This window comes from Engystomops pustulosus, chromosome 5 (assembly GCF_040894005.1).
Source record: "Engystomops pustulosus chromosome 5, aEngPut4.maternal, whole genome shotgun sequence".
Taxonomy (NCBI): Eukaryota; Metazoa; Chordata; class Amphibia; order Anura; family Leptodactylidae; genus Engystomops; species Engystomops pustulosus.
Window position 1 is genome coordinate 189,027,049 of NC_092415.1, and position 23,257 is coordinate 189,050,305.

The following is a 23,257-nucleotide window of genomic DNA, read 5'->3' on the forward strand; positions in this document are numbered from 1 at the left end:
TATAATTGTAGATTCATAAAAAAAAAAAAATTTGTCCCATTGATAATTGGATTTTCACATTTTTTTTGCTGTAATTGGACCAAGGATAATCAATAAAGCTTCATTACAGAGACCTTACAGCTGATCATTGCAGCCTGGGTCTATAGTAAAGCATTCAAAGACTTCACCAGAGGTCACAGGGGGCAGAGAGGTCCGTCGGTAACTACGGGTTGTCTGTAAGTTGGGTGTCCTTAAGTAGGGGACCGCCTGTATATCACTATTAAATGACATCCCCATCTATGAGTATAACATGTAATCATATGGTTGCCATAGCCACGATTTTTATGAACTACAAAGCGACTTCCAAAAGTTTTGTGGATACAAGAAAGTAAAATTTGATTAGAGAAGTCAGATGGGAGCGCAGATATCGAAGCGTTCCCGCAGTTTATACTCATAATATTATTACAGTATAATATCTAGTGAAAATCTGATCGTTCCGTCTTGGCACGATCCTACTGGTATAATTGCGGTTTTATACTGTTTATATTGTCGAATTTCGTTCCCCCTACAAGAGCATTCAGTGAGAATAGTAAGGAGACTTTATCCTGTTTTTCGCATAAATACTGCATTTTTATCAGAAGATTAATATCCCCGGATCCGCGAGGCTGAAACACCTGCATTTGGACGAATCGAAAACGTCTTCTGTTAAATCCCCCCTTAGTGTTTATTACGGAATCGCAAGTTATAATGTTACCGTCTGTGTTTTCCAAGCTCTTATTAATATTTTGTTTGGTAGTTTAATAATTAAAGTCTCATGAGGGTGTAAACCTTAGACACCCCCCCCTCCTCTAAATAAATATACACATATTGTATAACGCTTTGGAAAGTGCTAGCCTATCACAAGCTGCAATAGTCATTTACCTTATATACCTTTATTATTACATTTTGGGTAATGTGTAATAATAATTGTTATTTCTCGCATTGGTTTTTCTATGTTATTCATATTAGCTCTGAGACGGATAAAGGATTACTGCAATTTGATTTTATCATATTCTCTGTATCAGATATATGACACGGCCACAGAATAGAATAATATTATTAGATTAAGTAGGTAGAATGTGATAATAAAGAATAGAGAGTATCAGATTATGACAATGTAGATAATTTGGGGGTCATTTAACTTTAGTCCTGTCCTGATTACCGTATATACTCGAGTATAAGCCGTCCCAAGTATAAACCGAGGCCCCTAATTTTACCACAAAAACCTGGTAAAACCTATTTTTTTTTTACTCGAGTATAAGCCGAGTTTGGGGTTTCAGCACATTTTTTTGTGCTAAAAAACTAGGCTTATACTCGAGTAATATGTAGGTTTTTTTTGCATTTTCTGAGTTTTGTACATTTATCTTAGAGGGTGATATATCAGGCATGTGTGTCTGTTGTTTTTTTTTTTTTTGCACTTTTTAGTTTTTTATTAAAGTCTTACAAAAGTTGCAAATTCTTCTGCAGCCCTCTTCTAAACTGTATCCCACGCCTGCACGGGGCTGTAGTTTTTTTAGTTATTTTATTTTCCTTTTACAGCGATAAGTGCCAAAATTGCTAATTTTTTTTTATTTACATTTTAAATATATATCAGGTGTAACACTGAAAAGTTCTCGTACAGATCGCTTTGTTAGGCGAGTCAAAAAAGGTCACAAATTTGGGAGCATACAAGAATATAAGAGAAAGAAAAAAAGAAAAGCCTAAGATAAATGGCCCCTAATCATAACGATCATTTTACAGATTATTACATTTATCTATTTACTGTATCTATCTAGCTAAGGTATCTATATATATGGGGTCTTAGGGGTCCCTTACTAATCCTCTGCATTGTGCATAAGAGATAAGTGTTCATAATGGGAAACCCTCTTTAAATAGTTGCTTTACTTTCTGCAAACTGCATAAATTCATAGTAAATTGGATTGTAAAATGCAATCTGCAAGTCCTATAGTGGTCAAATGTAAACGACTTCTTATACTACTCATTCAGCCGGGCGGTTCTGAGGTCCAGTATGTGGGCGGCATTTCTGACCCTTGATACTTATAGGACTGTTCACACATCCGTTTTATTCACAGATGTGCAGACAGTGAGAAAAAAGTTGCAGTGTTCTCACATACAGACCTCCAAAGAAGTCACTGGATCTACAAAAAAGAACCTGACAGCACATGGATGACATCCGTATGTGGTCCGTTTTTTTTTCGACTCAGGAAAAGTCAGGAAAAAAAGTAGATTAGAAACCCATCTTTTTTTTTTTTTGGCGGATTTTAAAAAAAAACAAAAACGGGTGACATACGGATGTTAAAAAAAGGATGTGCATACAATATGGACTGTACATGGACATCACACGTCCACATTTTTTGCAAATGTCTGAATAGCCCTCGTTACGTTGATTCTCTGATGCTCCAGGATCTCTACCCGTCAGGTGGGTGTGGTCAGGCTTGGACCGCCCATCTGAGAATCATTACCATATTGTGGATCGGAGTGATGAGTTGGAGTTGGTAGAAATTAGGAAAAGGTTTTCTTAAAAAGGACCTTAGAAGCAGAAATGATCACGTGTAATATCCGCTGTATGACTCAAGATGTTGTTGCTTATACAGAGAGTCCCCTACTTAAGAACACCCGACTTACGGACGACCCCTAGTTACAAACGGACCTCTGGATTTTGGTAATTTACTGTACTTTTAGCCTTAGGCTACAACAAACAGCTATAACAGTTATCACAGGTGTCTGTAATGAAGCTTTATTGTTAATCCTGGTTCTTATGACAATCCAACATTTTTAAAGTCCAATTGTCACAGAGACCAAAAAAATGTTGGCTGTTGTTACAATTATAAAATATACAGTTCTGACTTACATACATATTCAACTTAAGAACAAACCTACAGAACGTGTAGTAACCCGGGGACTGCCTGTATCCTGAGACTACCCCATATAGATTTTATGGCACATCCCCCCCCCGCATTCCTTCTATGTATATCATATACTGCCCACAGACAGGACATGTATCAGTTCTTCCTCTGGCACCGCACGTGCCATAAACACTATAATAATAGAGATAAAATATGTGCAGTGCTTCAGGAGGCCGCGACCCGTCAGCTGAGGAAAGGAAGAAGAATCCGCTAATTGCTGCGGATATTTCTCATTGGTTATTTCCCTTCTCGTTTTTCAGCCGAGTTACCGACTTGCAATTAAAACGGAAAAGATGATTGAAGATCTGGTCAAAAATCTGAGCAGCGAAAACCAAGAGCTGCAAATGCACTGCGCGAGTGCCATATTCAAGGTAAATCTAGTGTATACCATGTCCTGTCTATCTATCTATAGGCACGTGTAAGGGTATCCCCTGATCTGTAATGGACGTCTAGTCGCTCCATAAAAATGTGTATCCAATGGTCTTCTGAGTTATACTGCATGTACAGTGCTGCACATTATCTATTCTACTCTCCTGTTCTTCTTCTATTGTTCTGCTTTCCTTTATTGTTCTATTGTTCTGCCCTGCTATAATTACAATGACATCTAATAGGAGATTCCAGTATTCCCAGTGCTTGGATGTCACACAGGTGCACGGCTTGTTATATCAGAGAGAGTAATCAGAGCTCTGCAACATAATGAGCTATGCGTCTGTGTGACATCGCATGATCAGGGATATAATGAGCTGTGCACCTGTGTGACATCACATGACCAGGGATATAATGAGCTGTGCACCTGTGTGACATCACATGAGCAGGGATGTAACGAGCTGTGCACCTATGTGACATCACGTGACCAGGGATATAATGAGTTGTGCACTTGTGTGACATCACATGACCAGGGATAGAGCGAACCGTGCACCTGAGTGACATCATATGACCAGGGCTATTACTAGCCATGGACCTGTGTGACATCACATGACCAGGGATAGAATGAGCCGTCCACCTGTATGACATCACATGACTAGGGATATAACAAGCCGTGCACCTGTGTGACATCACATGACCAGGGCTATAATGAGCCGTCCACCTGTGTGACATCACATGACCAGGGTTTATCCACATGAAGAAAACAACTAAGCTTTCTATAGAATGACAGCAAGCAGAGATCTAGAAAACAGTGAGGAACTGATACAGAAAGTATATCGGAAAACTGTATAACTTTTCATTATACAAACAATATCCATTGTTTAATCCAGTAGAAGAAACTCTTTTGTGACCGGAGCTCAAAAAAGAGTTTCTTCTACTGGATTATTGAATAGTGGATGTTTGCTGGATCCATCTAGGACCGTTAAGGACAGCTCATAAGAGGGAAGGTGCAGCACCACGCAAAATTAAAAAAAAAAAAAAAAAAAAAATTTTTGTTGGAAAAAAAAAAAAATTTTTTTGTTGGTTTTTAATATCCATTGTTTGCTGGAAGAAAACAGCCCCTTTAACTACATGTTATAATGTTACGGGAGCGTCATACAAAGTGAAAAGATCCGTCAACCTTTTGTTAATATACGTATTGCTACAAAATAAAAAACAGTAAAATATATACTGAAAATATCTACTGTACTCTGCGTCTTCCTCCACCAGCTCTCTGGCTCTTTACCAAAACATTCCTTGAGTAAAATGAACCTTTTTTTTCGCTTTTCATTTGGCGCGTCCTCCGTCGATCCTCCCTCTCCGGTAATGATGTCCCCGCATTATGTCCTGATTGGATTTTGCAGCGTTACACATGTTGCGGTTTAAGTGACAACAAAATGTTTTTTTTTTTTCTTTCAGTTTTTTTCCTGCAGGCTCTCGTGTTTGTCTGGATTTTTATCTATTTATTTTTTTTCTGTATTTATTGCTTTGCTTCTTGGTATTGTTTATGACATCAGGTTTTATGATTAAGGCCGCTGCCAGCATTCTTCTCTGTTTAAGTCATCCACTTTGTCTCTCTAAACCGGACCAAAAAAATAATTCAAGTGGCAGCGCTGTTTTTTTTTTTTTTTTTTTTTGTAATTGATGTCATATTGAATGTCCAAGTATTATGAAATGGATAACATGCACAGAGATGTTCTGGCGGAGAGACAGCAGCCACATGCAAACCATAATCACCAATTCCCACCTCGTAAGGCAATTCCTGCAAATCTTATTACTTATCCAGTCCATTCGCAAACACAAAACGATAATGTGAAAATCGATGTTGTGTGCCGGATCGGGGAGTGTTTTTGAAATTGTGTCTCTGTTCTGTGATGTATAGTGTGCCGAAGATGAAGAGACCCGAGATCTGGTCCGACTGTACGGAGGACTGCAACCCTTAGCCATGCTCCTGGGGAAGTCGGACAATAAGGACCTCTTGGCGGCGGTGACGGGAGCCATCTGGAAGTGTTCCATCAGCCGGGATAATGTGACAAAGTAACGAGTAACATTTTGATCTCGTCTTATTAGTCCAATGTCATTGATGTGTGTTTCGCATTATCTAAATCCCAGACTTCGATAATGTTCAACCCCCCCGAAAAAAGTCGTCGTAGGCTGTTACCGGCCCCAGCTGGTAGAGTTGAAAGAAGGTCACAGGCAGGGTGAGGGATTTCTTACAGATGAAGAGGACAAGATCAATGAGTAATGAAAGTAGCAGGGAACTTAAATGAGTTCTTTGGCTTAGTTAACAAGTGGCTAGGCTGCAAATATCGTCTGGATTGACAGGGTAAGCGCCTCTCAGGAGCAGTTATATACATCAGGCTCTCTCAGAGGGGATCATTTAGAGATCAGTCTCGGTGATAAGCAGCTGCTGGCTAAAGAGTGAGGACAACAAATATCTCCATATATCGCCAGACCTGCACATAACTTACGGCTAGCCTACACGTAAGCTGAGAAAAATATGGAGCTCACGCGCTTCATCTGCTGCACGACTTAGCCGAGATGTCACATAGTTGGCCCGACGCTGATCTATAGCGTGGTATATTGCAGATAAAAAATCGGTAATCCCTACTTAGACAAATCAGTTTACACCCTATAGATTTATAGCATTGTTCCAGAGCTTGCTTTTTTTACGGTTCTTCATTCTGGGTGTTGGAGGAATACATATTCATAGGAGCCTTCCCCCTGCAGACCTAATAATAGAGTGTTTTATGGCCGCTGCTCATGGAGCTTCCTAAGTCACTAGACATCTTTGAGGATAGTCAGAATACAAGCCAACAGGTTAAAGCTTGAGGTTTTTCTGTAGGGGACACTTAAAGGGCTATTTTTGGTTTTCTAAAAATCAGTCGTGGTGATGTGAATATCACACTGGGGTAACAAGCCAAGACTAGGGCAGATTTTTATCCATGTTGATTGAAAGTAAGGATTAATTAGCTGACATTGGAAATGCCCCTTTAGAGAGGACCTCTCATTAGGACAGTAATGTATCAATGCTTGAGAAGTGGTAGAAATGTTGTACACATTAATGTCTCAATGGTGGAGAAGACATGTAAATATCCATATATCTCGGGCAGTTTCGATGCTTTTCCGCCATACGCACCCTTTGGACATGACAATGTGGAGACCGACGGGGGGAAGGCAGGGGCGTGACAGTGGGAACTATAGCCAAAATCGTTGCCATGTCTGTTCTAAACAGGTTCCGACTTGGTGGATATTGCATCCGGATCTACTAAGAAGCTGAAACATCTGAGTAGATATGGGAGGCAGAGCGGCGGTGGGGAGGTTTTAAATTCCCCCTATTGGTTCTACTTATTGCCTTCCCTTCTGACCCCCCAATGCACACATAGCATTAATGTGCTTTAGATAGAGAGAGGGGAGTTCATCTCTGAGGGTATACTATGTAGCCCAAGTATCTGGTCCTTATCTCCCCAAAACATCTACTGTTAAAATTAGTTGGGAGACCCTTAGACACCTTGGAGGTTTGGCTTTTGAATAATCTAATATACGCATATGGTCACCACTAACCTGTGACCTTGATGAATGAGGTAAGGTGAGGTACAGTTTAGGCTAGCTTCTAAGAATATCCAAGCACATGGCTTAAACATTCATAATATTGTTGCATGTGTAGCAGAACAGCAACCACAGTTATAGAGTGCAGAGGTAGAAGTGACAACTTTGAGTATTGAGCCTAAGTATGAGAAGACATGTAATAGCTTTGGGCATCAAGGTCCTGCAGCTTCAGGTCATACCACTGAAAATAGACACACATGTGACTCTGTTTTTGTCCTCCCTAAATAAAATTTCTTATATAGAGGGGTATATTTTAGCAAGTCAAATGATACAACTTCTCAATAATTGTTTCCTTCCTTTTAAAGGTTTCAGGAATACAAAGTTATCGAAACGCTGGTGACCTTCCTGGCCGACCAACCAGAGGAAGTCCTTGTTAATGTTGTAGGAGCATTGGGAGAATGTGGCCAGGAGCCCGCCAATAGGGCCATCATCCGTAAATGTGGGGGCATCAATCCTCTGGTCAACTTACTAACCAGCACTAATCAAGCCTTACTAGTAAATGTTACCAAAGCTGTAGGAGCCTGCGCATCGGAACCGGATAACATGGCGTAAGTTTAAAATTTTGCTGTTATATGTCATAACAATGGAGCAGGTTCAGAATCGACATACGCCAGAATCAAAAGCAGCTAAAGATGCACCAAATTTATCTTACAATGTGATAAATGTGAAGTATATAGTCTAATCTAAGTTGTCAAAGTTAAGACGGGAGATCTGTGTATTTACTTGAAAATATTGAAAAATATGGTGCAAAGCCATTTCTAATAAATGTTCTCAGAACTTCTTAATGCAAAGCCTCAATTTCACTAGTGCATACCAAAAAGCCTGGGGGCTGATGTATCAAAACTAGGGATGAGCGGACCCAATCAGGTTAGGGTTTATCAAGTTTGAACAAACCTTGAACGAAAGTTTGGTTTGGGTACCTGAACACCTGTAACACATGGGATCAGTGAAGGTTTTGCCAGGGGCATTAAAAGGGTCAAAGGGGAATTCCCACAAACACAAGGTTGTCCCTCTATACGACTGTAAATCTTCTGACTATGGTCGGATTCTTCTCATGAATAGCTTATCTTGTCTGCACACTGCCTCCTGCATTACAAGACCAGCTCAGACACTTCCTGCCAGCATGCAGCAGTGTGCAAATACTTTCTCCACAAGCTACAGAAAGATAAGGTCTTTATCTGGGAGGAAGGCATATAGCAGAGATGACAGTGCGTTTAGGTAAAGTAGCAGAGCTGAGAGTGTCATTGTGTTTTATATCCATCTCATGGAGCTCATCATCTCTCATCTGTCTCATCTCTTTTTCTATTCGTCAGATACTAGTAGAATGATCAGAAGCAAAATAAAAGTGTAGATAAACCTGTAACCTAATAATCTAAGCACATTGTCAGCTCACGGCATCTTATAGCAGAGAGGAATCATGAATTATCTGCTAAGATCTGATGGATTCTTACACTGACCTGTCTAGGGAGTAAAAGGACCAAAAACAGTAAGGGGTTAGAGACCATCTTTATCGTATAAACATCAGTAGGGGATTAAAATTTGAGAACTCTCTTTCATGGGAAAACCAGTTTTACTCTTTTTACCTGGGATCGTGGGTAATGTATGGGAAGAACCTAAACACAGAAACCCATGTTTTTGGCTGTAAAGTAGGTTTGGAGACCCAAAACTGCAATGTTCAGGTCCGTTCATCCCTAATCAAGACTGATGCTGTTTTCAACAGACTCAATAATCGGTGCTGCCGGCCTGCAACAAGCCAGAATTTCATGTTCCGACCTCTGCTCTGGCAATTCTGGTCCAGCAATTGCACGCCAATACCAGTTTGAAGTCTACGTCAGTCCCAATTTTCTGGGGCAGGTTATAGTAAATTTGGGTAACCAATGACGACCCTGCCCTGGCCTGCTGCCTTCTCTGCCGCACCCACCTTTTGTAAAAGTGGAGCAATAGAACCAAAAGGTTGCAGTTTCACTGGTGTGTGCCAGAAGTTGTAACATATTTAGGCCTTGCACTCCAGAAAGACTTGATACATCGGCCCCATGGGGGTCACAAAAAATGACCCACTGCAATCCCGAGAATCTATAAATGTAAAGCGTGAAATCAATCTTTGAATTTTTCGGGTCAACAAAAAATGGACCCTATCAATACTTTTTAACTTTTTAAATATTTAGATCTATTCCAATTTAAAATTGAAAAAAAATATTTTATGCATTTATTTTAGATTCTATAAATATGAAATTATTCCTTCTATCATTTGTGCACACGTTACCAATTCTAACTTTTTAATATACTTTCTTTTTCTATTTCATTATCTATTTTTAAAATTGATAAACATATAATTTTTTTTTTTATCAATATCTACTACACATTTTTTTTTCCATCGGAATCATTGGAATTGGAAGGGGCCGTATGAAACTGCTACAAATTATCCTAGATTACATATGTATATACATTTGTTTTGGGGGTTTAAATCTTTGTTATCACCCCAAAAAAATCTTGTAGGAGGATTTTGAACATCGACTTTGCACTCGGATACAATTACGTACAAATCGCGTGGAGACCTTTGGGTCACGGCGATATGTTTTTATAGTTCTCGGGAGATGATAATATCCTCTCGTACGCCTGAATCTGATATGTTTCAAGCCCACGTTCTATCTTTTAGCAAGATTTAGGTTTACAGCGTACAAAGATAGGATTGTAAGGGGATACGAGGTTTAGTCTGCTCCTCTGTGGACCCTGATGATGAGGACCGATTCTCCTTCTGATTGATGTATAAACAGTGGACAGATGGTGCCGCCATGATCCTGATGATAATTCATTCCTCAGCCAGTCATAAAGATAGTTTGATTAGAGTGTGTTTAAGTAATTAGACAGCGGTATTTAATGGCGCTCATGTTAGTTGGACCGCACATGGAAAACAAGTTAAACTTTATACGTTCCTAACAAAGGACACACTGTGGTATAGAGGTTTAAACCTCTATCAGGATTACAGATGCTTTTCCCTTCACGGACAGTCTACGCTTTAGAATAGGAAGGGGGGAAAAAAAAGTTATTTCAAAAACACACACGTCCCCCTTAAGTAATGAGGTTCTGAAAAAAATATTTGTTTTGGAAAATTCCTGCCTTTTACAACATGTCTACGTTCTTACATCGGATTCCATCGATGTCTCGCAAGTTCCTTTGTAGCTGCTAATAGACCAGATATAGTTCAAGGGACGAACGGAGAGAAGTTGTATAAGTGAACATGGTTGGAATGAAATGTGAAATCCACAAGAAAAGTCTGTGACGATTTGACTCTGATTTCTTGGTCAAATCCAATTCTTCACAGTCGGGATCTTAGATTTCTGCTGCTCTAATTGATGTTTATTTCTTCATTGCCTTGGCTGCGCGACAGGGTAATTGACCGATTAGACGGAGTTCGTTTGCTGTGGTCGTTGCTTAAAAATCCTCATCCAGATGTTCAGGCAAGTGCAGCGTGGGCCATCTGTCCCTGCATCGAGAACGCTAAGGTGGGTATATACAGTACCATAAATCTATAGGCACATCCCACAGCCATACAACACAGAACTCTCATACTCATTTTTCTACTTGGGCCACAGAAATAAAAATATATAATTTTTTTTTTAAAAAATCGTATGTAATCACACTGGCTACAGTAAAAAAAAGAAAAAAAAGAACTTAATGTAAACCCATTTTTGTAATAGCAATTTATATTATAAATTGAAACGTACTTTGTTAAATTTTCGAACTGATGTTCATTTATAAAAAATGAATACATATTAATAATAATAATATATATCACTAATATTACTATAATAGTAATATAGATGTATATTATTCAATATTAATATATTATTATATAATAGAATTAATATATCATACTAATGTATTATGATAATATTGTATATGTATTATATTGTGTGTAAAAGAATATAATTGTATTAGGTTGTACAGTATTTGCATAAATATTTAATATAAATACAAATTTGTCAATTTGCTATACAGGCGGTCCCCTACTTAAGAACACTCGACTTACATACGACCCCTAGTTACAATGGGCCTCTTGATATTGGTAATTTATTGTACTTTAGTCCTAGGCTACAATAATCAGCTGTAACAGTTATCACAGGTGTCTAATGAAGCTTTAGTGTAAATATTGATTCTTATGACAACCCAACATTTTTAAAATCCAATTGTCACAGAGAGCAAAAAAAGTTCTGTCTGGGATTACAATGATAAAATATACAGTTCCGACTTACATACAAATTTAACTTAAGAACAAACTTACAGACCCTATCTTGTATGTAACCCGGGGACTGCCTGTACTTGCTATACATGTCAAAAATGTCAGCGTTCTGAATCATTTCAATAGTTTATATAAGTTTAATTCACATAACCTGGCTCCTTGCTAGCAGCGGGTCGTGAGCCCTGGGACTATTTGTAAAACCTTACAGCTGAAACTAAATCTACCATCCAAATCCATCATTAAAACCAGGGACATTACTCATAGATCCAGGAACCATGACTGTGATATTCTTCTTATATTTGCTATCCATGGCCTCCTTTCTTGTAAAAAGCAACTTTAAAAATTATGCTCATGAACCTAAAGGGATCTGGGCTTCATAGGGTGTTACTTTATCCCCCTCTCCCCTGCTCCCTCAGCACTTCACATCTTCCTCTGCTTGCTGTAATCTCACACAGTAGGAGGGTGTAAGTGCTCTATCACAGTGTAACAGCCTGTGAAGCTACAGAATAGAGGGGCTCTGGTAACGCCTTCCCTTCTTACTCATTAGCATAATTCTATATTAGTAGGAAGGAGGCCATGGATAACACATATAAGAAGATTACCACAGTCACGGTGCCCGGATCTATGAGTAATGTCCCTGGTTTATCATGCTGGGTTTTGATGGTAAATTTCCTTTAAGACCATTTAATATTAAATTCGGGTCTTCTTTTTAGCCGTTCCAATGCCTGTGGTTCTAAAAAAAAGAAAATCTTTTATTGGTGTATGTAAACTGAAAAAAGCTGAGGGCATTATTCAAAGACACAGAATTTCCAATACATAAAACAATACGGAGCATTTGATTTCTTTATTGCTCTGCATGCAGCGTAAGATCTATAAAATTAGACATTTCTGATGTTAAATCTAAAATAGAAACGAAAAACTGGTAATTATTGAGAAAACCAATTAGGCTGATTGACCGCATTGCAAATGTGAAATATATACGTTAATAGATTCATTAAAATTGCAACATTGTTGCCAACTGCCAAGATTTCCTGCTGGTGCCAAGATCCATAATTCTCCTATTATTCTTCCTCTTATGTATTTCGTTATGTATAAGGAGATGCAAAATTGTATTATCCTGGTGTTATTTCTATATTATAAGACGTCAATGTAGCCATCTCCTTTCCCATGTTAGGCTGGCGCCAGTCACACTACTACACATGTGTCAGCTAGAACAAAAAAAAGTTAAAAAAATAATTAATAGTATTAGATCTCACTGATCGCATCTAACAACCAATCCGAGCTCTGCTTTTAACGTTTTGAGGTTTTCCCACCTTGTCATTTTCAGGTCCAACCTTGTATGCTGACTAATCATTTAGTGTACAGGCGCTCCCCTACTTAAGGACACCCAACTTACAGACAACCCCTAGTTAAAGACGGACCTCTCTGCCCACTGTGACCTCTGGTGAAGCTCTCTGGATGTTACTTTAGTCCAAGACTGCAATAATCAGCAGTAAGGTGTCTGTAGTGAAGTTTTATTGATAATAGTTGTACCCATGACAGCAAAATTTTTTTTGGAATCCAATTGTCACTGGAGCTAAAAAAAAATTGTCTGGAGCTACAATTAAAAAATATACAGTTTCGACTTACATACAAATTCAACTTAAGAACAAACCTAGGGAACCTATCTTATACGTAACCCGGGGACTGTCTGTATATACTTACAGGGTTTGGAGCTCTGCTGAGTTAGATGCTAAAATTCTCACCAATGGAGTGTGCAATGCTCCTGAACTTTTACATACTACTCTTTAAATGGGATTTGGAGCAAATAAATCAAAAAAGTAGAGTTGCCATCTTTTTGTTATGTCTAGTTTGTTTCACAACCAGCAGATATCAGAAAAGAAGATCTCTGTAAGTGACCATTAGAGATGAGAGGACCCTAATTTTATGCCGCTTTATGCATCCCGGACATGTTACTTGATAGGCTGTGCAGAGCAGACAATTAGGCAGGTTTACTCCCCTACCAACTAGGCATGGCTGTGATTGGCCAGGTGGACACCTGGTGGAATTGCCCGGCCAGTTACATCCATTCCTAGATGCTAGTGGTGTAAAGCTTCCTGATTGGCCGCTCTGTAGCCCATCAAGCAACATGTCTGTGTTAGAAGGAGGTGCCCAAACAGAGGACGCCAAACCTAAAGTTTGGGTCCACTCATCTGTAAACTAAATAAGTGCAAATGAAACGTGAAGTAGAGAATATCAGAATTAGTCTTTACATGCCCTTTAAAAAGATGAAACCAAACAGGTTTCTCTGGGAAACGATTTCCCTTTATCTGTAATTTTGAGACTGGATTATGCAATGATTAATGATATGAAAGTATAAGACACAGGTTTAGTCATCCAAAAAAAGAAAGGAAAAATATAATTGACACTCATTAAAAATTAAACCAATTGAAAATTCTCACACATAGAGCACACATAGCCCTGCTACATCTATTCGCTCACTCAGGTCTGCTACATAAAATTCACTCAAAATACCTCAGCACTGCTATGAGCGCTACGGAATATCATGACGATTTATAGAAAGATTATTATTATATCCACACACACACTCACAGCTCAAGAAGTGCCTCTTATAGTCCTAAAATACATGAATATACTATTACAATGATGGGGGGGTTCCATGAGTTGAGATGGCACTTGAGCGTTGAAAACTTCTGGGCCGTAAAGTTTTCTGTCCCCTTATAAATGACACAGTAGTTGAGGATCCTATTACATACAGGCAGTCCCCGAGTACAAGATCGGTTCTGTAGGTTTGTTCTTTAGTTGAGTTTCTATGTAAGTTAGAACGGTATATTTTATTATTGTAACCCCAGTCAAAAAATTTTTGGTCGCTGTGACAATTGGATTTTAAAAATGTTGGGTTGTCATAAGAACAATAAATCTTAATTACAGACATCTTTGATAACTGTTATAGCTGTTTATTGTAGCCTGGAGCTAAAGTACAGAAATTACCAACATCCAGAGGTCAGTTTGTAACTAGGGGTCATATGTAAGTCAGGTGTTCTTAAGTAGGGGACCGCCTGTATTTGTGTTGTGCGTAGGAGCTTCAGATTATTCCTCTCCTAGCACACACAGCACATAGTAATGTGGCAGGTCATCCAATCGATAAAAAACGAGAAATGTAAAAAGTTCTCGTTTTTCACTAGCATCGGGTATATTGTGTGTAAATAATTGCCCCCTGACCTTTATACAAAGGGTTTGATGTTATTAAATGCAAGAACATTGCAAAGTTTCCAGTTGACACCTGCTTTTGTTTCCTGGATAGTCACGGACCACAATTTTGTCTCCAAATTCTTAGCGGAGGCCTCCATGTCGGTCTTTACAGTTCCTCAAATTCTCCGTCGTAGATCGAAGTGTTTTTCACATTAAGCTCCACCACGTCTGCTAATTATACGGCATCACAGTGTTCTGTACATGCCCTTTCACCCCAACACGTGTCTAAAAGGAAAAAAAAAATCAATCTCATCCAATTTTTTTCTTTTTTTTTGTAAAAAAAAAATAAAAAATTCCAGTCTTCTACCAAAACAGTCTAATTTAATGGTTCAATGTTCTAAGCATTTACAAAACAGATTTAACATAAAACAGCTGGTAGACACATATCTAGACATAATAACTTTTATATACCAGTTCTGTTCATTGTGCTCAAATTCCAGCAGTACTTTCTTCCACAAATTTCTGTAATGAACAATCACATTTCCTAGTTTGCAAAGTGGATCACATCCATATTCATTAATCGGTTGCGTTAAAGAGACAGTGGCCGTACAGGGTTTTTTTCTTCTATAACATTATTGTTGATTACAAAATTTAATACAAAATAAAACCCACAATTTCATTTTGTTAAGTTACCCTTAATTTTGAGACCGCTCTGCTACATCCATATACTCACACATAACTTTGCTACATTTGTTCACCCCCACACAAACAGCTGTTACATCAATTTACACACTCTGTTCCTTCACATCCATTCCTTCACACAGCACTGCTACATACATTCACTGACACAGAGCTCTGATACATACATTCACTGACACTCAGCTCTGCTACATACATTCACTGACACTCAGCTCTGCTACATACATTCACTGACACTCAGCTCTGCTACATACATTCACTGACACACAGCTCTGCTACATACATTCATTCACATGAACACACTTTGCACTACTACATCCATTCACTCACAAACACATGCTGAACATGCGTTCACCCCCACACAAACAGCTCTGTTACATCTATTTACACACTCTGTTCCTTCACATCCATTCCTTCACACAGCACTGCTACATACATTCACTGACACACAGCACTGCTACATACATTCACTGACACACAGCACTGCTACATACATTCACTGACACACAGCTCTGCTACATACATTCACTGACACACAGCTCTGCTACATACATTCATTCACATGAACACACTTTGCACTACTACATCCATTCACTCTCACAAACACATGCTGAACATGCGTCCACCCCCACAGAAACAGCTCTGCTACATCTGATTACACACACATAGCTCTGCTACATCCATTTCCTCATACAGCTCTGCTACACACATTAATTGAGACACAGCTCTGCTACATACATTCATTCACATGAACGCACTTTGCACTACTACATCCATTCACTCTCACAAACACACACTCACTAACAAACACAGCTCTTTTTCATGCCCACTCCCAACCACAACTTCTTCTCGCTTCTTTGGCCCAATCCCCTGGCAGCATGAAAGGGTTTATGGACCTTATAGGGATGCAAGAAGCATGTGATCAGTCACATGCTTCTGACATCACTCTAGGACCTGCAGTAATAGTCATGTCAGAATGAACAAGTAGATGGAGAGCAGTGCAGAGTCTCTTAGAAATTGGTAGAAGCGCTTTGTCAGCGCTTCCCCGATCACTAGAGTCTGGCAATGCTGGAAACTTGTCTTCAGGGTATAAGACGCAGGCACTTTTTAGCAAGATTTGTTTTGTGTCTTATAGTGCAAAAATATGGTACTAAAGGGGCCAAATTAATTAGCAAAACAAAAATGTATTAGTTTTCTTCCCGAAATCTCAGCTGCTGCATTTATAAAGCTCATGACTTAGTATGTGAAATGGGTATTTTCATGTATAGTGTTTATGACAAATGTATGGGATATGTTAATGTATCTGGTCATACTGATATGGGATTTTGATTTTATTGATTTACGTTAGCAAAAAAAATATCAATAGTGTGTGACATTTTGGTCATAACCTAATCTTCATCAGACACAGTTTGCTGGTTAGTTGTAGGGAAACAAGTTAGATGCTGCTATGCAGGCATACATGCTATTGGGGATGGCGGGAGGCACCTGCTCTGACTTAGAAAAGCACTTTTCTAAATATCAGATTCTTATCTTGAAAGGAAATCTACCATTTGTTTTCATGCATTGTGAACCAAACATACCTTGAGAATGCCGTAGCTTCACTGATGCAGAAACGTATCTTGTTTAATATTTTTTTGCTCAAAAAACTATTATAAAATTTAGGACCTTGGGAAAGCTGGGTTGCATGCAGGCTGCCGTTCATAAACACATTACACGGCGCTTCCTGAACTCTCCAGACAGGACTAATCAACCTGATCTGGATGACTCATACACAGCAGCTGGGGGATGGTGCAGCGATTGATTACTTTGGCATGTCAGGGACAACAAAGTGATGTTGTACTGTATTCTTGGCTTATGCTGGGCAGGACAAGGCTAGATCAGTGCATATTTAGGGAGAGGAGAAGCACTGGGGCAGCCACAGGAGCAACACAACAGTTCAGGGATTAAACAAGATGTTTCTGCATCAGTGTAGCTACAGCATTCTCAAGGTATGTTTGGTTCATAGTGCATAAAATCAAATGGTAGGTTTCCTTTAATATGACATGGGCAGCATGTTTTTAGGTCCTATAGAACGGAAGATAGGGCATCTGAAGTGACACTCCATCTCAAGCGTCTAAACATGACTCATCTTGGGCAAAACTGACTCTTCTCACTTCATTTGCACATGGGGAGGAGATTTTTATACATAAACGAGGGAGATTTCACATAAAAGAGGGAATTAAAGAAAGGACCTTTCATTACCTAACTGAAGGGGGTGGTAGTGTAATGGGGTAAATTCTGGTGACAGGTTCCCTTTAAAGCCTTCCTATTCCATGATACATAATAATACAGATTACTGCATGTTTCCCCATTTAGCAGATGCCTGACAATTAATTTCCCAGATAGCTAACATTTATTTGCACAATTATTCTATAATATTTTGGGCAAAAGTGTGTTTTATGGAAAGATTGGGGCTCATTTCTTGCACTTTCGTCAGACTGTTTTCAGGATTTGCGCAGCTTTGACAGATATTTAACAAGTGTCTGCACTGGGATTTTGGCACACACGATCGGATTTTGGCGCAGCTGGGCTGGTTTCCAAATCGGGGGGGGGGGGGGGGGGGGCGTGCCGTCGGACTTTCTGACTGATTCGGACTGAGCGCGTCATTTAACATTCAAATTGTGTCGCAAGACAATGCACTTACATGCACCAGGAAGAAGAAGGTGAACTCCGGCGGACCTGAGTGGGGAAGCGACACGTGCAGGATATCGGGCGCACGATCTTAGTGAATCGTGATCTTATTGGCGGACAACGCACTTTAGTGAACACCGCAGGACCGGGTAAGTAAATGAGCCCCACTGTCCCTGACATCACAGGGTTTCATACTCCCGCAGATGTATGAGGCATTTATCGCCGCCGCATGTCTCCGTGTTTATTTAGTTGTAATCTATGAAATAAGGAAAAGATTCGCGTTTCTGGGACCTGATTTAGCTTTGGGATTATTTTTTCCTGGCTGAATCCTGTTTTGCTACTTTTTTTCTTTTTTTTCAGTTGATGAACTCTTCTTTCGGGGGGGGGAGAGTCAGAGGATTTTTGCTTTCTGGAAAATAGATCTCTCTAAATTTAATTTACATTTTAATGCAGAATAAAGTCTCTTTGCTTATCCCGGTGCCACATACAGCCTGTTTTCAACCTGTTCCAGATGCCGGAACATCTCAGCCTTGAGACATACGAAAGACATGAAAGGAACATTGGACAAATCATAAGAGTTATAGATGATCATATAAAATGTTAAAGCAATGACAACATGTAATGTGTACCACAAAATCGATATTTTATTTAGAAACCCTTTCCATGTGATGACCTTATACTACAGAGACCTAGACCAGAGGATCGGCAACGCATCATAGACTTTTCCGAGAGACTATTAGTCTTGCAGTTATTGCAGTTTTATGCACATGGGTATATGACCATATAACGTTTTATGTATTTTATATGACACTTATACGGCTCCACTTCTGTAAAAATGTTGTGTTGTGAATTGCGCCGCCCCATTTAAAGGGGTTGCACCTGCACAGACAGTAAGATAATAATAATATAATAATAATTTCTTTATTTATATAGCGCACACAGATTACACAGCGCTGCACAGAGCTTTCCAAATCTGTCCCTGTCCCCAATGGGGCTCACAAACTAATCAACCTAACAGTATGTTTTGGAGTGTGGGAGGAAACCGGAGGACCCGGAGGAAACCCACACAAACACGGAGAGAACATACAAGTTCAATGCAGATGTTGACCCCGGAACCTGAACCTAGGTCCCCAGCGCTGCAAGGCTGTAATAAAAACCGCTAAGCCACCGTGCTGCCCTAGGAATAATTCACTGGGGGTATGAACAGGGTGAGGAGAAGAGAGCCTTAAAAGGGGTTAACAAGTTAAAATAGGTCCATAATATCAGATTGGTGGGGATTTAACATCAAGATGTTTCCTAATGAAGTTTTTCCAGAAGGATTTAATCTTTCCACGACTTTAGAGGATACATCTCATCCCATCTTTTATCTTCTTCTTAGACTATGCGCATTCTGACCAGTATATTCACTTTAAAGGGGTTGTCCACTTTTAGCAAATAATTGATATAGTTTACGTAATGGAAAGTTCTCCAACTTTGTAATGAACTTTCTATATAAATTCCTCATGGTTTTCTACACCTCTGCTTCTTGTCATTCTATAGGAAACTGCATTGTTTACTTCAGGCGGATAAAAACCAAGTAGAATGACAGCAAGCAGAGATCTAGAAAACAGTGAAGAATTGATACAGAAAGTATATTGAAAAATTGTAAAACTTTTCATTAACAATAAGTAAAACAACCAAGTTTCCAAAAACCGTCAGCAGGTAGAAAGATATTGCCACCCGCCAGGAGCAGCTGTGGGGCGCTGCACTTTTATGACATTTATGATTGCAGTTATGTGATTTTGTGCAGCGAGGTTGTCAGACTTTATAACTTTATTTTCTTAGGAAACAATCTTACATGGTAGAAGTCTGTAATGTAATGGAACTTAAAATAATACAAGTACAAGGGAAACCGAGACATAAAATTGTCACAGAACACCAACCGACAAAAAGAGTAAAATAAAAATGTACATTGAAATGCACAAGGTAATGAATGGGGAAATCAGAGAAGTCTACCCAAAATGTAACGTGTGATGGGGGACACCTCCGAGCCTCTGAGAAGTAATGTCCCAAATAAAGTTATAATTCCTCGCTCGTCCTCCTGGGAAAATAAACTCGTGCCGTGATGATCCCTTATTCACGCCTGTAAAGAAAGACATAAAAAGGATGAGCGCTTATTGAACAGAATAAAGGAATCAGAAAATCGAAAAGCCGAGAAATTTACGAGCAAAGAAATCTAAGACCTCTCTAGATCAACATGTACCAGAGATTCTCAGATTATTCCAATAGATAAATTCCTGAGTTATTACATTATACCATATTCCACATCTTACAGAACAATTTAAAAAAAAAAAGACTTTAAAGGGAACCTGTCACCAGGGACCTAATTTTTTTTACAGACAGATTGCAGTAGCCCATCACACCTGCAGTACACATCTGCCTTTCTACATTTTCTAAGTATTTGCATTACAATATAATTGTGTGTTATAACTTACCTTGAATCCTGACAAAATCCTGGGGTAGTCACAGGGGTTGGGCTTTGGTTTGGATGCATTTCAAAAAACAACACGTGGCATGTCTGTGTTACTCACTCCTCAGATCTTAGCCCCCACCTTTGTGCTCCTGTACAGTTCCACCTCCTGCTCCTTCTTAGAGGTCACAGCCTGGTGAGATGGCATCAGTGGGGGAGGGACAAGCTGTACAGGAGCACAAAGATGGGGGCAGCCTGCAGCTCACACAAGTCACATTGAAATGCATCCAAAGCAAAGCCCAACCCCTGTGACTACCCTAGGATTTTGTCAGGATGCAAAGTAAGTTATAACACACAATTATATTGTAATGCAAATGCTTAAAAAAAGTCAAAGAGGCAGATGTGCACTGCAGGTGTCATGGGCTTTTACAATCTGTCTTTAGTGAAAATGAGATCCTTGGTGACAGGTTCCCTTTAAGTGGGAACTTGATGCAAGTTTTCTTTGAATAGAGAAGGAGGACCTTTGTCATTGCAGTCAGAATTGGACTTGTGTAACGTAGGCCTACCATAGAAAATCTGGCAGTATTCTGCAATTGCAGGTTATGGAGTAAATCTATGGAACAATTATCTCTAATATCAAAGAACTGTTTCTAAAATAGGTGTCTATTGGTTTGTTCTCTGTACCTTAAAATGAAATCAACCATCACAATCCATCATGATAAACCAGGGACATTACTCATAGATCCAGGCACCGTGACTGCGGTAATCTTCTTCTATGTGTTATCCATGGCGTCATTCCTTCTAAAATCATTTTTTACAATTATGCTAATGAGGGGACTATGGGAGCATTAGCAAAAGCATAATTATGAAAGTTGATTTTATAAGGCAGGAGGCCATGGATAACAAATATAAGAAGATTACCCCAGTCACGGTGCCTGGATCTATGAGTAATGCCCCTGGTTTATCATGATGGATAGTGATGGTAGATTTCCTTTAAGGAGGGGGAATTTATTCCAATAAATCAATTTCAATAAATGAGACATGTTTTATTAAGACAGCGGAAGAATAATTACTGTTGATGTTACATAAATGAAGACAAATTTTTGGAAGGCAGATACGATTATACTATGGGTTTGCACATCCTGGATAGTCCTGGATAGTCAGGCAGGACATATTTATGGTATCATTTGTTGAGTCTGGGTTTGGATATGAACTGATTTTGGCATAGGTGATGCACTTCTGCACGTCAGCTGTGATTACTTTCTATTGGTGCTGTTTTCACAAGACGTGTTTTTGACGTTTTTTTTGAAAAATCCATGATTTAAAGTTGGAAAAATAAACCCTAAAACTGTAACCGGAGAACTAGAAATATGTTAAATGGGAAAAAAAGGTCCAGCTTTACTTTACAGCAGCCAATGGGCTGATTATCCTTCTCAAGACTCCATTACATGTTAAAAACTCAACCCAACCGATGGCCATGATATAGCCGCTTCACAAGCCAGACAATATAGGGGGCACTGCCTTCTGTGCATCATGGGGGACGATTTGTGGAAGTGATCAGCTCGGTGAAGACCACAGTCGGTGCAACATACAGGCAGCCCCCGGGTTATGTACCAGATAGGTCTTTAGGTTTGTTCTTAATTTTAATCTGTTTGTAAGTCGGAACTGGTTTACACTGGTAACTCCAGGACAAAAATTATTTTTGTTCCTGTGACTATTCAATTTTCAAAATTTTGTGCTGTTATGGCAACCATGATCATCAATAAAACTTCATTACAGAGACCTTACAGCTGATCATTGCAGCCTGGGACTAAAATAAAGAGACCCTCACCAGAGGTCACAGCGGGCAGAGAGGCTCATCTGGAGGTCGGGTGTCCCCCTGTAATTCATAATGAAAGATCAAGTGGAACTCACAAGTGATAAAACATCTTCCTTTATTTTAGTTTCATTAAAAACATTGGGGGGGAATGTAATAATTTGTGGCGCATGGTCTGTTTTCTGGCACCCAAATTTAGTGTCGTGTTTCTCAATGTGATTAGATATCGTGGCAGATGCCCTTAATTTATTTGGTGCACCACAGGCAAAGAAATGGGCACCAGAAATAACACTCCATATACAAGAAGGGGTATAGAGATTAACAGATAGGCTTTTGGTTGGTTTAAATGTGTACCACAAGTTGCACTCGGAATATGTCTATAATATTAATAAATCCCGGGAACCTTTCAGAATCAAAAAGCGAAATAATAGTCTAGTCGTGAGGGTCGGGAAGTCAAACTGATTGTGCCGAAAGCGGTTCAATTAATAAATTGTGTGATCCTCCACTTAAAAACTGGCACTCAGGCAGTTATACATTATTCCCTCAAGAATGCGTGACAGGAATCTGCTAGAGATTGGGGGTGGGGGGGTTAAAAAATACTTCTCAAGGGGTAACTACCGTAACTACTAATATAACTCTAAAACGGCAATGAATCTGTACCAAAATTAGTTAATGTTACCATACTATTTGATATAGAAGATTAAGGGCAATGTCTCTGACCATACAATCCCTTTAATAGATTTGTAGATGTGGTGAGAGTTGGGAATACTCTTTTGAAAGCAAGCTGTATGGGACCACTTATGCAACACTGAGAAAACAGGGTGAAAAGGTGCTTTGGGTCTGCTGAAATGGGTCCACACGGGGGCTGCTGTGGTGATATTGTGGCAGTGAAGGTTATGACATGGTTGGACTGTGAGCATGGTCTTCTATATGTAATTAGCACAATATGCTTCCTTTAAGGGAATCTGTGAGGCTGTTTGGGACCTCTAAACCTCCGGCATGCCTTTATGCTGGTGGGGTTTTGGGTCAAACATATTTAGCTCAACTTGGAGAAAACCTGGTGGAAAGAAGCTGTGGGTCTACTGATGCTGGTCCGCATGAGGGAAGGCAGGGGGCAGTATACCATGCTCCACGGCACCGTCACTCAATATCCAAGACTTGTGTACCAACCTCAAATTCACCAGAAACACTGCGCTTGTGCCAAGGGAAGGTCATAACCGCTCTTCATAAGTCTTGTGAATTATGGCAGGTGG

The 23,257-nt window shown here is 39.4% G+C and overlaps 1 protein-coding gene across 2 annotated transcripts in view; it reads left to right on the forward strand.

Moving 5' to 3' along the window:
• The window catches only part of ODAD2 (outer dynein arm docking complex subunit 2), a 91,313-nt gene that overhangs the window by 49,371 nt on the left and 18,685 nt on the right, over positions 1-23,257 (forward strand). For both annotated transcript variants that reach the window (XM_072154087.1, XM_072154088.1), the window contains exons 14-17: positions 3,185-3,295; positions 5,212-5,366; positions 7,244-7,486; positions 10,327-10,441. In XM_072154087.1, coding sequence (XP_072010188.1) covers positions 3,185-3,295; positions 5,212-5,366; positions 7,244-7,486; positions 10,327-10,441 — 624 coding nt within the window. The remainder of the gene's footprint in view (positions 1-3,184; positions 3,296-5,211; positions 5,367-7,243; positions 7,487-10,326; positions 10,442-23,257) is intronic.